We start from the raw sequence: 16,373 nt of genomic DNA, 5'->3' as shown, positions 1-16,373 counted from the left end.
CTCTGTAGTAATGTAAGCAATATACTGAATTTGTACGTTTTCACTCTTAAACAATACATGCCTTTAAAAACAATTTTGGATGTATTGTTGTTTTTAAACTATTTTGATTAAAGAGGTACCCAAAAAAGACATTAAATAAATTCAATTCTATAGGATGGGCAGACACTACAGATAATGTTTGCTATAACAACTGGTTTACAAACATTATAAAATTTTGGTTATTTGTTGGCCCTGAAAAGAGCCATTTCTCAGAAGAATTCATAACTTCCTAATTCATAGATTAAAATTTCTGCTACCAGATAATTCATTGTTAGTTTCATCTTCATTACCATTTAGAGAAAATAAATGGTTCTACCACACTCTCTTCAATCATTTTATCTTTGAAATAAATGAATAATTATTTTCCAAATCTCTCAGATGCTGGACACACTAAGCCCATCCATCAGGTGTCACCTGATTTAACACTTTTTGCCATACTGCACTTACATTTTTTTTTTTTTTAAAACTGTTTTTAACAATTTTTTTTTCATAATATGATTTTGCCTGAGCCCACAGTTTGATAGGAGTGAGGTCACAATGGTATGGTGTTTCTAACAATAGTTTTTTTTTTTTTTTCATATGATTTTTGCCTTAGTCCAGAGTTTCATAGGAGTGAAGTCACAATGGTATTGTGGTAACCTTAAAACTACATGGCCACGATGCTCTTCTAAAATTTCATTTATAACGTAACATTTCATTGCAAGTTTGTTTTCTTCCTAAGATTACACAGTTCTATTTTCAATGTATCTGGTGGATATTCTTATTCTGATACAACAATAATTTAATGTCATACTTTTTTTCCAATGAGTTGTTAGGGGCCTTTTATTTTCTGAAAATGATTTGGTGCTCAAATAAAATTAGGCTTCTTTCTGGAATATTGGACAATAACTAGTTAATAATTCATTGCTGAAAATTCTCAACATTCACTGTATCTTTGCAATCATCCACCTGTGTTTAAGAAAAATAGCAGATTTGCACCTGGAATTCAACCATTTCTAAACATTATCTGCTGTTTAATACTTTTAATCCAAGCAAAAAAAAGTAATATTTTCTCTATTTTGCTTTTTCAAGCTCTTGCAGAGAACAAATGATCAGATGACATCACTTTAGAACAAAAGAGTGGTAAACAGAAAAAATGTCCAGTTGTCTGAGAACAGTTCAAATATATATGTTTGATTACAATTGCAAAATTTTAACCTGATTGTAAAATTAAACCTGTTTATTCTCTCTCTCTCTCTCTCTCTCTCTCTCTCTCCCTCCCTCCCTCCCTCCCTCCACATAAATCCGTCCACTTCAAAGGTATTACTTGTAGTAGTAGTGGCATGTGATGCAAGAAAGCAAGTGTATGAGCTTACGCAGCATCAGTCAAAAAAAAAATTACAAAACAATCCCCTCTAAATGTTTGTCCAGTTCCACCTTAAATTTATTTAACCTATCAACTTCCACAACAACAGATGGAAGTTTGTTCCAGCAATTAACCACCCGCTGGCTAAAGGTAAATTTCCACACAACTATTCTACATCTGTCCTTCCTCAATTTCAATTTATGCCCCCTTAGGGTTCGTAATCTGAACAAGTGGAAGAATCCCATCAGAATTCAGCATGCTCAACCCATTCAAGGCCTTATACACCTCAATCAGATCAATGCGCAGGTGCCTAGTCTCCAGATGCTGATATTTGCAAAATTTAAACTTCTCCTGGTAAGAGGATCCCTTCATTCCCCTCACCAATCTTGTTGCCCTTCTCTGTACACGCTCAAGCAAATCTGCATCCCTCCTAAAATGAGGCCTCCAGACCTGCATGCAGTACTCAAGGCATGGGCTGACCATTGCCTTATACAGAGACAATCACCTCCTTTTCCCTGCTAGCAAAATTCCTGTATATCATTGACAACACCCCATGACCTGCCCTGGCAGCCTGTCTGCATTGCTCAGAAAACTTCATATCTGACTGCACAATTACTCCCAGGTCTTTTTAATTTTCTACCACCTTACGTGTAGTACCACAACAGTTGGTATGTTTCTCTGGGGTTACTTCTATCCATTTGCAGTATTTTTCCTTTTTTTCAATGTTAAATTTCAGTTGCCACTTCTCAGCCCATCTGCCCAAATTTTCTAGATCCTGTTGCAGTAACACATTGCCATTACTGACATTAACAACCCTACCAACCTTTGTATCATCTGAAAACTCGATACTAAGACTGATATACTTTCATCAATATCATTGATAAATATTAGTAAATTAATAAGAGTGTACGGAAGTGTTCCACGTACTATATTGAGGTAATCTCCTCTTATTAATTTACTAATATTATTATCAACATAGAACATATTGAGTATTACAGCTCTGATTCATACTATCTCATTGATAAATATACAAAACAACAGTGGACCCAACACTGAACCCAGTGGGACTCCACTAATAACATTAGTCCACGAAGAGTAGCACCAATTGATTACCACCCTCTGTCTTCTCTCACTCAACCATCCTTTCATCCATTGTAGCAACTTACCCTTAATACCATTCTCTCCAATTTGTACAGTAGTCTTCCATGTGCAACAGTGTCAAAAGCTTTCCTGAAATCCAAGTACATATCACAATAATATTTTGTATCCAGTTCCTTTGTAACCACATCATAATAACCAATCAAATTTGTCAGACAAGACTTATCCTTAACAAACCCATGCTGTGTCTGAATTATTGCTGCAGTCTTGTCTAGATGATCCTGCAATGCATCTTTAACCAGTGACTCCATTATTTTACCCGGAACAGAAGTTAAACTAACTGGTCTGTAATTACTCTTGTCACCCTTCGATCCTCCCCTTTGTGAATTGGGGACACATTTGCACATCTCCAGTCAGTGGGGACCTCCCCTGAGTCCAAGGATGCTCTCATAATTATGGCTAAGGGCTTGCTTACTTTCTTTGCCGGCTCCTTTAATATAACTGGATAGATCCCATCCACCCTAGGTGCCTTTCGTATGTTTAACTTCAGCAATTTCTCTTCCATTTTGTTCTCAGTTATTACAAAATCATTAAGCACCCTGTTACAATTTGATAACCTTGTGGCATTTTCAATCCTTAATAACTCCTCATGTGTGAATGTAGATGCAAAATCATCATTCAGTTTGTTTGCTATCTGAGCAGGATCATCAACAGTCGAACCATCGATATCAAGTGGACCAATCAGATTCATCCCCTTCCTTTTAGAGTTTATATAAGTAAAGAAATCCTTGTGCATGTATCCAATTCAATATTCCCTGTCTTGGACTTGGTAATTTGGAATCTTCTCTCTTCAATCTTCTCTGGCTTAAAATCTCTCTCTATCCTATTCTGTCAAATTCATCTGTTGCCTTTATCGTTCTCCCAACTCCAGCAATCATTGGGAACTCCAACTTCCTTTATTTGAAACTTGACTTTCTCCACTCTATCCTAATAGGGAAGTAATTTTTCTTGGTGATTTTAATATTCACAACTTCGGCTGTTTTCCATTTTCTAATCACACAGATCCAGCTGGTCAAGATGCTGAGGCTTTTCCAATTACTAATGACTGCGCACAGATTGTTAATTTACCTACCAGACAATCCCAACCACACAGCCAACTCTTGATCTTTTTCTCAGAAATATCCTTCTTAAATACATGGTTGAAGTGAGTGGTCTTCTAGGCACCTCAGACCACAACCTGATGATGGTCTCAACCTGGATGATACAAGCAATACTCACGTAATGTTCACCATACTCTTGTACTACATTCTACTGACTGAAGAATGTGTTCTATTTCATCCACATTTTGTTCATTTGCACATAAGAAATATGAGGGCTAGGAACTGTACCAGTCTCACACAATTTGGTGTAAACACTAGCAAACGCTCTTGAACCAGTATTCTGTGGTTAGAAAACTGTCGACGGTATTCTCTACAAGCAGCAGTGGCACTTTCACCATAAAAACCGTTGACAAACACCATATCAGCATATTCCGCACGTGTGAAGATGTGCGGCATTCTTAACAACACTTCTAACACCAAACAGCATCAGGTTATAACTGCTTCTTGGTCACATCTGATTCAGGGAGCTGTGTGCACCAGTTTCAAACAGCTACAGCTCCGTATCCATTGAGAATTGGACACGTTTACTCAGAATAATCGATACTATAACCTCCCAAAATATTTACTATTACACCTGAATCACCCTGTATAAGCTACTCACAAGTTGTCAGAATAAGCTTCAAATTTCACTGCAGACATGTATCAAATAATCTATACAAAAATGCATATAAAGAATAATATTGTTGGTCAGGGAATGGTTGGAACTTCAGAATATGTGCATTACAAATAATCCAATGTAAAATTAACAAGGATATACTGGAAAAATTAATTGCTAAACCAACTCATTACCAAACACCTAACCAAAACTGTCATTTTCAAGTCCTGAAATAAAGAAATATAAATAATGTGAATGAAAATGACTATATCATCACTACAAATATATGATAATACAGGAAATGTCAACATAAATACTATGTATGTGTGAAAAACAAATTTTTAATCATAAGCAGGGTAGAAGAAATGTAATATGGTTGAAAAACAATGCTTACAATCAATGCTAGATGCCAGCATTATGGCACCCAGCAACAAATGAGGTCAACTTTAGCAGTAAGAAAAATACTACAGTGCACAACGTAAAAAAAAGTCTTGGGTTAAGGAACTTCAGATTTTATTCAGCACATTTCTGAATAAAATCTGAAGCCAAAGAGCATTAAAAAAATCAGCTTCCTTCTCCATTAGTAGAAAATTAAACACGAAAGGACAAGAACAGCACAAGCATGCTCGCTCTTGGAATTCACCACATATAATGCTTTGCAATTATTTTATATTCCCTCTTTGCTACTGATTAAAAATTCATTTTTAATCACTAGAAAAGAGGAAATATAAAATAATAGCAAAGACTGTGTTGACTTTTTCTGTATTCTTACATACCATCCATTCCTTAGTACATAGTATAATTCTTTCACTTAAAATAACATGCACATAAAGTTTTTATTAATGGAATTTCAATGAAACAACCAATTAATATTATAAAAAGGTATGTGATGAAATTTATTAAATTTACATTATATAAAAATATAATTTTTCAAATAAAATGGGATTAGACTACTCATATTAGTTGCATAGACAAACTTTTTTTTATGTAACTACTATAAATAATGTATGTCTATTAAATTGTATCTATTAACAGACAATTATGAAGAAATCTAATTGGCAAAAAACTGGAGGGGATGTATGATTTTTCCTTTATTGCAACAAAAATTAAGTGAATTCAAATAATTTATTCTCAATGTTCCTTCACTTAAGCTGAATATAACTACCTGAAAACGAAGAATAATGGTCCACATTAATCCAAGTGTCAATCGAGGACTTCCATCTACAACATCATGGGAACCCAAGTTCTCTAAATGAACTCTCTGGTCTTTTAGAAACTGGAGAGCTTTTTCTACATTTTCTAAACAATGAATTCGCATTTTTCCCTTAGTTGGCCTTGGCTATAAAATAATAAAAATGGAATTAAATGTATACTGGTCTTTCTCCAAATAATTTTACATGCGCAATACATATATACAGTAGAACCCGGATAAGAAGTTTTTCAAGGGACTGGGAAAACGTCTTAGAAGGGAAAATGACCTAATGGTATGAAATATTAACTACACAAATAAAAATGAAAAGATACACACACATAAGTTAAAGATGATTTTTAAGTACTATTTCAGAATTTATAAATATTTTACTCTGCCTATGGAAACATTTTTAAACTGAGGATTTCTAATTGCTCAACATTCTGTTCATTACCAAGTTGGAAGAATGAGCTCCTTTGGAGTTTCAACATACCTTAAAAGGTCACAATTACAATAAGACAGAGCAACAATCTATTAATTAATTCAGAACTGTCCACAACCATCAGAACTTAATGCTTAACATGGTCTATGTATCCAATTTGGATATCGATGAAAACAACTGCAATTGTCACTTCCATCATATCAAAATGTTTTAGCGCTGAAAGCCTCACACTACGGAAAATTCACTATTCGAACAAGTTAGTGCCAGGCATCGTTTTAGTTCACAGTAAACCACGGGAAAAGGTGAAAAGGCATCATTTTTGTTAAATCTCATATTGTGAATGCTACAACGAATTGCCCTTATATTGAACTACCTCGAATAAGCAATGCTCCGACAATGGATTCTCAAATAGGCAACACTTCAACAATGAATTCTTGGCAGATACCATCACCCCACAACCCCTGGGTGGTGGTGATGGTATCCGCCGAGAATAAGTAACATTTGTCTTCTCCATTGGCGAAGCATTGTTTATTGGAGGTAGTGCAATATCAGGGCAACTCACTGTGAAGGCATTCATAATATGAGATATAAAAAAATGCCATTTCACCTACTCTGGGTTTACTACGAATTAAAATCGTGCTTGACACTAACTTGTTCGATTACCAAATGTTTATATCGTTTAATGTTTTTTAATATTAAAAATAAATAATTTCTATATTTAAAAAACGTATTAAGTGGGAAACGTCATTATAATAATACACTGTGTATTCTTTATCATGAACTTTTTATGTGGGAAAACTTTTTACCCATAAAAATAATACATTACAACATACAGAGTTGAAATTAGGACTTAAAAACAAACCTAGTACAGGGGAAATCTTCTTATCCGGGTTCTATTGTGCGTGTGTATATATATAATATTTGTAGAAAAGCTATTAATTCCTAAATTTAACATTCCTATAAATGTATATATATCGAGGATTTAGTGTCAAACAATGTTAACTACAAAATTGCATTTTTGTTTTGAGACAACTTTAGTTTCACTTTATACAAATAACAATGCATATCATGTCACACAGCTGTATCTATCTAGTACTTTAGAAGTTAGTTTGGGCTATAAGCACATTTCTAGTAAACCAAAAAAAATGTCAAATGACTTTTTCTTATTTAATTACAAAACAGTTTACCACAAAATGATTTTGTAGTTTGACACTAAACCCTCGATATAACACCAGCTAGTAATGAAGATAATTAATACTACTGTATTGGAATGTGATAAGTAATGACATTAATCTATCGACCACTTCACTCATGTATCACAGCTGAGATTGATTGTGGAATGTCAGTTCAAATAGCATGATAACATCAAGTTTGTCTTTAAACTTAGGAAAGCGCTACAGGGATGCTGCAAGAATTACAGAAAGTTTATGGAGATGATACGTTGAAGAAAACAGCAATTTATAAGTGGTTTAATCAGTTTAAAAACACATAGAAAATGAATCTCACAGTGGACACCCTTCAACATCACGAAACAATGAAATGTCACAAAACTGAAAAAACCCGTGCAAAATGTTAGGTGAATGACTGTTTTTGAAATTACTCATGAAATTGGACTGTCTGTAGGCTCAGTATACACACAATCCTGATGCAAGACTTAGGGATGCATTGCATGTGTGCAAAGTTTGTTCTACACCTGGTGCTGGATGATCAAATAGACTGCAGGAAAGCCATCACAGGTGATTTGTTTGAAAAAGCTACACAATATCCAAGATCTCTAAGAAAAATCATCTGGGGAGGAGAGTTGGGTGTTTGCCTACTAACCTGAGACTAAGGTGGAATCATCTGAATGATTCACACAAATATGTCCCCATCCTTTTTACAATGATGACATGTGAACCACGAATTTGCGACTAGGGAAGAGAATCATTACTTTGCTTACGCTGAAGTTTTGACAAGTTTTCGTGAGAATGTGAGGTGAAGGCGACCTCAGAAACAGACAAATGGCCGATTCCTGACAATGACAATGCACCCAGTCACACAGCAAAGGCAGTTCTGCAGTTTTTAGCTATGGAAAAAAAAAAAAAAAAAAAAAAAATCAGTCATGCAGCAGTCCCTACTACTCAGACTTTGCACTGTCTGATTTCTGGCTGTTCCCTAAATTGAAAATGGTGCTTCAGGGTCATCATTTCACTACAGTGGATGTCAAAGAAAATGTCGAAGCAGCCCTACATAAGCTAAAAAACATGATTTTAAAGAAAGTTTCAAAGCTTGGGAAGACTGATGAAGCAAGGTACTTTAAAGGTGATTAGGTTAGTAAGTACCTAATCACCTCTAAATCACCCAACCTTTCACTCAAACTTTAATAGTAAAATTCCAGGAACATTTTGAATAATTAGTGGCTGCTAGAACAAAATAGGACAGAACATTCTACTTAAGTCAGAAACATCAAAATTTCAAATAAACCAATAGAAAGGCCAATAAAATCAAATAAAACTTAAGAGAATGGAATTTAATAACCACTGAAGAGATCAACTACAAGCTATGACCAATCTACAGTTCATTGTACATACACCGATGAGCCAAAACATTATGACCACCTACCTAATATGATGTTAGTCCTCCACGCGCAGCCCAAACAGCTCGTATTTGGCAAGGCATGGACGCTACAAGATTTCTAAATGTGTCTTGTGGTATCTGGTACCAACACGTAACCAGCAGATCCTTTAACTCCTATAAGGTCCGTGGTTGAGATGCCACAGATTGGAGTTGCTGTTCCAACAAACCACAGATGCTCGATGGGATTGATATCTGGGGAATTTGGAGGCCAGGGCAATTACCTGGAAGTCTTCCTGATGTTCCACGAACCAGTCTCGAACAATCTGGGCGGTGTGACATGGCACATTATCCTGCTGAAAGACGGCACCGCCAGAGGGGAAGACCGTTGCCACGAAACGGTGTACCTGGTCAGCAACGATGGTTAGGTAGGTGGTAGACATCAGAGTGCCGAACACATGGATGACTGGACCCAAGGTATCCCAGCAGAACTTCGCCCAAAGCATGACACCACTGCCACCGGCTTGGTTTCATCCCACGATGCATCCAGGCACCATCACTTCCCCAGGTAAACAACACACACACACCTATCCGGCTGCACACATGATGCAACAGGAAACATGATTCAACAGACCAGACAATATAAGGAAAACTTCTTCCAATCACTCAAGGTCCAGTTTCGATGCTTGTGTGCCCATTGTAGGTATTGTCGCCGGTGAACCGTGGCATGAGCACTCACATTGACCTGCAGCTATGCAGCCCCATTTTCAGCAGGGTTCTATGTACTGTGTGTTGTGACACATTACTCCCGCCACCAGCATTCCAATTACCGGCAAGTTGCACTATAGTCACCCTTCTGTTGCCACGTACCATTCGAGAGAGCCCTCACCTTGAGCATTGATGAGCTATGGTCGTCCAACATCTCGCCGGCAGTTCGTGGGTTTCCCCTCCTTGGACCACTTTCGGAAGGTACTAACCATGGCTGACTGTGAGCACCCCACCAGCCGTGCCATTTCGAATATGCTCTGACCCAGTCGTCTGGCCATTACAATTTGGCCTTTGTCAAACTCACTTAAATCTGCTGCCTTTCCCATCTGAAGAACAAGAGTAACACTGATTAACAGAGCTGAGTATCAGATATTTTTTATACCCTATCCCGACCTGTGCATGCACCGTAGTTCACCTGCAATTGCTTCGATCTGCATAACGACTCGCTGATCAATGTTTTGGCTCATCAGTGTATAACCTCTCTCTATTATAGTTTCATATATATATATATTTTAAGTAATACTTAAGTTTTCCATATATCATATTTTCAAAACTAAGACTCCAAACTACTTCATATATATTAACCAAGGGAAAAAAATCGTTTCATTGAGATTCATGCTAAAATTAGCATATTACAGAGATACTAAGTCTAAAAATATTCCTAGTAGCAATTCTTCATCAATTCAAACAAAATATACACACAATACATGGTGTCCCATACATAGTAGGTTGTACTTTCAAATGTGATTCAGGTCCTGAAAACAATGGGGGGGGGGGAATTCAAATAAATATGTCTAATTCCAAATGGTTATAGAATTTTAAAAAAATGTTTATAGAGTTTTCAATGACAAAAAAATAAAAAATACGCAAATATATATATACTTAGGATAAGTGTCTGCTTAATTTTATTCCTTATTATTTTTATTACGATTATATTATATTTACTATTATATTTTATTATTATATATTAAAATTAACATAAGAATAAGCAAACATGCATCTAATATGAATATGTATCGACCTTATTCTTATTTATTACTTTATTTTTTTTTATCACTGAAAACTCCATAGGCAGTTTTTTAATTTCAAACAGCCATGACTTCATAACCATTCAGAAGCAGACACATATTTAGCCACAAATAACACATATTATATAAACTTGTTTCACTGTTTTTTTTTGTTAAAACTTGTTTCAGTTCAGATATAAAACATCACACAAGTACGCATGTGTGTCACATGAAGATCAGAAGAATCCCTTCACATTAACTTTTGTGTCCATGTTGAATAAAACTGCCAAGCCAGTATGAAGTGTGGTATCACATTTTGCAACATATGATAGTCAGGTTAGGTTGGTCTATTAGCAACAAGGAAACAGCAATCACTAGGAAAGTTACCATCCCTAGGGATACCAGTGCTGAGCTTCCTTCCTCCAAACCAGTGGATTTAGAAAAGCAAACAACACTGGATTACCATATCCGGTTTTAATATTTTATTTTATTGCTGCATGTTAAATTTTGAATCCAGTATTATTACTTAAATCAGCTAAAATTTATTTTATTATATTAAATAGTGTCTATAGCATTGTATTATATTATGTTAATTATCTATTTTGTATTACTATAATATAGCTGAAAATGCAATAATGTTTTGCACATACATCAGGTGAAGAAGTGAAGTGTTCGTGCCTGCACACTAACAGAATATTTGCCAGTGTTTTAACTGAATGACTAAATACTGTATGTTGTTCATATGATTGCTGTGAGAAAAGGATTCAGTTAATCGATGTAAAATAGAATTCCAAATGTTTAGCAAAACACTGTGAAAAAAGTCACCCCTTCCTCCACTGACAGAATATATTGTTTTCTCTGTTCGATTTAATAGCAACTTTTAAAATTATCTGTGAATTATCTATGAAGAAAATACTTTTTTTATTATTTTTTTTTTATTTAAAAAAATTAATAATTCTTTTTTTTTTGATAATAAGAGGATCACTTCACACTGAGTGTATTAAATTTAGAAATACAGACCATAACAAATAGAGACTTTGTAATTAACATGGTTATGTATAAACATAGTCACATTTATTATCTGTTCTTTGAGACCTTTAAGACAACTAACAAGACAGAAAAAGTGATAAGCACATCTCATGCTGCCTGCAGTCATTTTTGTTTGAATTTCACTGGAACAGCCTTGACACTGATAACTTGGATAATATCCTTTGTTTCGGTTGGATTTGATGAAGGCACTAATGATATTAGGAGTAAGAGATCTGCAGATTTACTCAACAAGTACAGGTAAGGTTGAAAAGAAGTTGCAAGTTAGGTTTGAATGTGAAAGTGTCTGCAATTCTGCCCAGACACGATAGGAGGGAGTATATGACGAGAGCCTTGTCAATCAATTTGGCCCTGGAGAGATTGTGCAAGGCTCAAGGGGTACAATTTTTTTCAGCCTGGATTGCCCTTGTTAACAGGAGAGACTGCTTCTATAGGGATGGGATACAATTAAATAGAAAGGGTGCAAGAATATTTGCTGATGCTATCGAGGCAGAGTTAGGTGGGTCAGAAAACTGCTAGCTTGGGGAGATACATGGACTAATAGATTAACAGTAGCCACTGGCAGAGGTAAAAGTGATTCTTGCGCTACTTCTATTGAAATGCAATTGAGCAGCAGCCTGGAAAGCAAGGCAATGGGGATTTCCAGGACTGCTGGGAGTCATAGTGGAACAAGTAAATACAGGGGCTGTGTTAGGGTAACTAAGAGTAGAAACAGGTGCATGTATACTTGCATTAATAAATTCAATGAGCTTGAAGTGCTAGTCAAGACATTGAAGGCAGATACTGTTGGAATATCAGAGACAGTGTCACACAGACATAAGCAGTACAGAACTGGAATTTGGGGAATACAATGTGTACAGAAAGGATAGACAGGACAAAAAGGGAGGAGGGGTTATGCTGTTAGTTAAGAAACACAAAATCTAAAGAAGTGCATCCAATTGATGTTGGTGGAAAATGCAATGTTGAGTCTGTTTGGTGTGACATAAGCAATGGGAAAAGAAAATTAGAGTAGGTGTGTGTGTTATAGGCCAAATGAATCTGATGAGCATAATCAGCAATTATGCAGAGAAATAGAGTGGGCCAGTAAATCAGAGTGTCTTATAATGGGGGATTTTAATTTCCCAGAGATTGACTGGAATTTGTGGATTGGTCACTCACACACTAGCGAGGTTTTATGGATTTACTGGATGATTGTTTTCTACAGCAACATGTTCGGGAGGCAACTAGAGGGAGTAATATTCTTGATTTGATTAATGATTCTTCATGCATCAAGAATCTGCAGATAAAGGAACCACTAGGTGGCAGTAATAACAGTGTACTGAAGTGGGATTTACTCAAAGAGGTAACTACCATCAAGGGTAAAGGGTAGGGTTTTTGCTTTTGTAAAGGCGACTACGGTGGTCTAAGACAGTATTTAAATTCTATACAGTGGGACCAACTGATAATGTTACCAACAGCAAATTCAAAATAGGAAGCATTCAAAGAATTAATCTTGGAAGCTACTAGGCTTTTCATACCAACAAAGAAATGTTGTTCAAGATATAGGCCTAAATGGATGTCAGATGAACTAATTAGACATGTGACAGAGAAGAAAAATACATGGGATACATACAAATTCACATGCGACACAGAAGCCTATGATAGATATAAGCTAGTCTGTAACCAAGTTACAAAACAGATTAGGCAGGCAAAGGCAGATTACGAGAAATCTTTGGCAAAGGATGCAAAGAAAAACAGCAAAGAGTTCTTTACTTATGTAAACTCTAGAAGGAAGAGGATGAATCAGATTTGTCCACTTGATATCGATGGTTCAACTGTTGATGATCCTGCTCAGGTAGCTAACAAACTAAATGAATATTTTGCATCTACATTCACACATGAGGAGTTATTCAGGGAGGGGAATGCCAGAGGTGTATTCAACTCTGGCAGTAAGCTAGATAATCTTGTAATAACTGAGAGTAAAGTGGAGGAGAAATTGTTGAAGATAAACACAAGAAAGGCATCTGGGGTGGATGGAATCTATCCATTTATATTAAATGAGGCGGCAAAGGAATTAAACAAAACCTTAGCCCTAATTATGAGAGCTTCCCTGGACTCAGTACCCATGGACTGGAGATGTGCAAATGTGACCCCAATCCACAAAGGAAGATCAAAGGGAGACACAGGTAATTACAACCTGTTAGTTTAACTTCTGTTCCAGGGAAATTAATGGAGGCACTGGTTAAAGAAGCATTGCAGGATCATCTAGACAAGACTTCAGTTATAGCTTGGACACAGCATGGGTTTGTTAAGGGGAAATCTTCTCTGACTAATTTGATTGGATACTATGATGTAGTCACAAAGGAACTGGATGCAAAGAATAACTTTGATATCATATTTGGATCTTAGAAAGGCCTTTGATACTGTTGCATGGAAGACTGCTGCACAAATTGGAGAAGTGTGGCATTGGAGGCAAATTGCTACTATGGATAAAGGGATGGTTGAGTGGGAGAAGACAGATTGGTAATCAATGGACACTGCTCTTCATGGACTAATGTTATTAGTGAGGTCTCTCAGGGTTCAGTGTTGGGTCCATTGTTGTTTTCTGTATTTATAAATGATACTGATGATGGTATATCAGACTTAATGTCCAAGTTTGCAGATGATACAAAGGTTGGCAGGGTTGTTAATGACACTAATGACAGTACACTGCTGAACAGGATCTAGAAAAGTTGAGCAGATGGGCTGAGAGGTGGCAAATGAAGTTTAACATTGACAAATGTAAAGTACTACATATGGGAAGCAGTAATCACAGAGTAACGTATCAACTCTATGGTACCACACTGACAGTAGTAGAGAATGAAAAGGACCTGGGGTAATTGAGCAGGCAGATATGAAGTTTTCTGAGCAGTGCAGATGGTCTGCAAGAGTAGCTCATGGTCTCTTGTCAATGATATACAGGAATTTTTCCTGCAGGGATAAGGAGGTGATAATCCGCTTGTATAAGGCAATGGTCAGGCCACACCTTGATGTATACAGGTCTGGAGGTCTCATTTTAAGAAGGATGTAGAGCTGTTGAAACGAGTACAGAGAAGGGCAGCAAAATTAGTGAACAGAACAAAAGGGTTGCTCTTATGAAGAAAGGCTTAAGTTTTGCAAATTACAGTGTCTGGAGACTAGGCACCTGCGAGGTGATCTGATTGAGGTGTATAAAGCCTTGAATTGTTTGAGCATGCTCAATGCTGATGGGATTCTTCCTCTTGCTCAGAATAATCACCTGAGAGGGCATAAATTCAAATTGAGGAAAGACAGTTGTAGGATAGATGTCAGGAAGTTTGCCTTTAGCCAGCAGTTGGTTGATTGCTGCAACAAACATCCATCTGTCATTGTAGAAGTTGATAGCTTAAATAGATTCAAGGCAGAACTTGACAAACATTTGGAGTGAGGGGATGGGTGAAATAAGGAATTTTTTTTTTTTTGGCTGATGTTGCTTTCTTGCATCTTGTGCCCTTGCTAATGCTAAGGATACAGGAGAGGCTGTTGTGGGCGAGTCCATCAGTGGATGCAAGTTAGCCACCCCTCTGCCTTTGCAGTTAGTCTGTGAGATCTCCAGGGTTTCCAAGCTGTGTGGAACTCTCCCTCTATGTATCTAGTCAGGCAGTGCCTGACAAGATGGAAATTGGAGAAAAGTGGAGGCTGGAGAACAAGGAAAGCTGGGAGGGCTATCCTCCCTTGCTCATATTGATATTACTCTTTGGACTCTGCTGACAGGCTTCCTCAAATTTTCTCTTAATCTGTGGCCTATAGCTAGAATATAGTCTCAAGGATCCGCTTCAATTTTTCTGTTTTCTGTGAAAACACTTGAACCTGATATCAGTTATTCTGGAGATCTTTTCCTCTATCCCAGGCAGAACTGTAGCTAGTTACAAATTTCATGGGAGGCTGCCAGACATTTAGGGGTCTGAAGAAGTTCAAGAGAATCAAATTTTTGTTATTTGAAGACAATAAAGCATTCAAAACCTATGCTGGTTTAATTATGTTCATTTCCAAATAAAAAAATATGTACATAACGGAGAGAAACATTTTGTGCTATTTTCTTAGTACTTCAGTGACAGCTGTCTTTGCAATATCACTGTCACAAAAGGTCATTTAGTCCAAAAGAAATTCTTCAACATTTTCTGGGATTAACAGAAGTGAAAAAAAAGTAAATACCTAATTAACTTATTGCCAGTTAATTATTAATAAATTAACTAGTAAATATATAATAGTAACTCTTCACTTCACTGCATATATCTCAACATAATATTCACTTGACTTTTGTAATGTTACTTTACTTATTTCCCTATGGATTTTAATAAAACTTGAAATACAACATAGGTTCCATGCTCTGAGGTTTAATACATTAACCAAATAGTAACACATACCTCAGATCATAGTATGCAGTTGATAATTTACTCATTTCTTCCTGGAAATCTTCCATTTCAAGTAACAACTGAAATATAACACATTTCAAACATGAAAATCATCCATGAAGACTGTAAACATGTCACCAGTGACATGACGACAATCTTTGTGACAATTTATCCCACTTAAAATTGAGACCTTGGACTCTCATATATCAGTACTGCAACTAAATTCTCCCACAGTTGACTGTAAATAATATTTAGGCCCACAGAAGTTTAAACTTTAAACAGAATTAAGAACAATAAGCAATAAAACTTAACACAAAGTGCAAAGAACATCAGTTACCAGAAATTGCTGAGGTATCTAGTAATTTCTGGTATCCAGCAATAAGTAGCAACAGTAGTAATAGATGTATGTTTACCAGGAGAAAAAGTTGGTGATGTTGTAGAACAATTTTCTTTTAAGGGCGGGCGGGTGGCCGCGTGCACACACACACACACACACACACACACACACACACACACACACACACACACACACACACACACACACACACACACACAGGGATATTGTGTACTTATTTGTATTAATGATAATAAACATAGGAATTGAGGTTTTGTTGGATGACTGCTTTTTTTTTTAACACCATATTAGAGAAGCAACAAGAGAAAGCAGCATTCCTCTCTGGTTATCAGCAATGATATATTATGTATTAAGAATCTTCAAGAAAGGAACCTTTAGGTGGCA

At 36.4% G+C, this 16,373-nt stretch overlaps 1 protein-coding gene across 1 annotated transcript in view; it reads right to left on the bottom strand.

The window, feature by feature from the left end:
* The window catches only part of LOC150076876 (spectrin beta chain-like), an 800,006-nt gene that overhangs the window by 699,065 nt on the left and 84,568 nt on the right, over positions 1 to 16,373 (bottom strand). The window contains exon 4 of the mRNA XM_090386889.1: positions 5,403 to 5,576. Coding sequence (XP_090243015.1) covers positions 5,403 to 5,576 — 174 coding nt within the window. The remainder of the gene's footprint in view (positions 1 to 5,402; positions 5,577 to 16,373) is intronic.

The sequence above is a fragment of the Mastigoproctus giganteus genome, chromosome 12 (genome assembly GCF_048544385.1).
Source record: "Mastigoproctus giganteus isolate SK-2022 chromosome 12, ASM4854438v1, whole genome shotgun sequence".
NCBI lineage: Eukaryota > Metazoa > Arthropoda > Arachnida > Uropygi > Thelyphonidae > Mastigoproctus > Mastigoproctus giganteus.
This window is presented reverse-complemented; position numbering and strand designations above follow the sequence as displayed.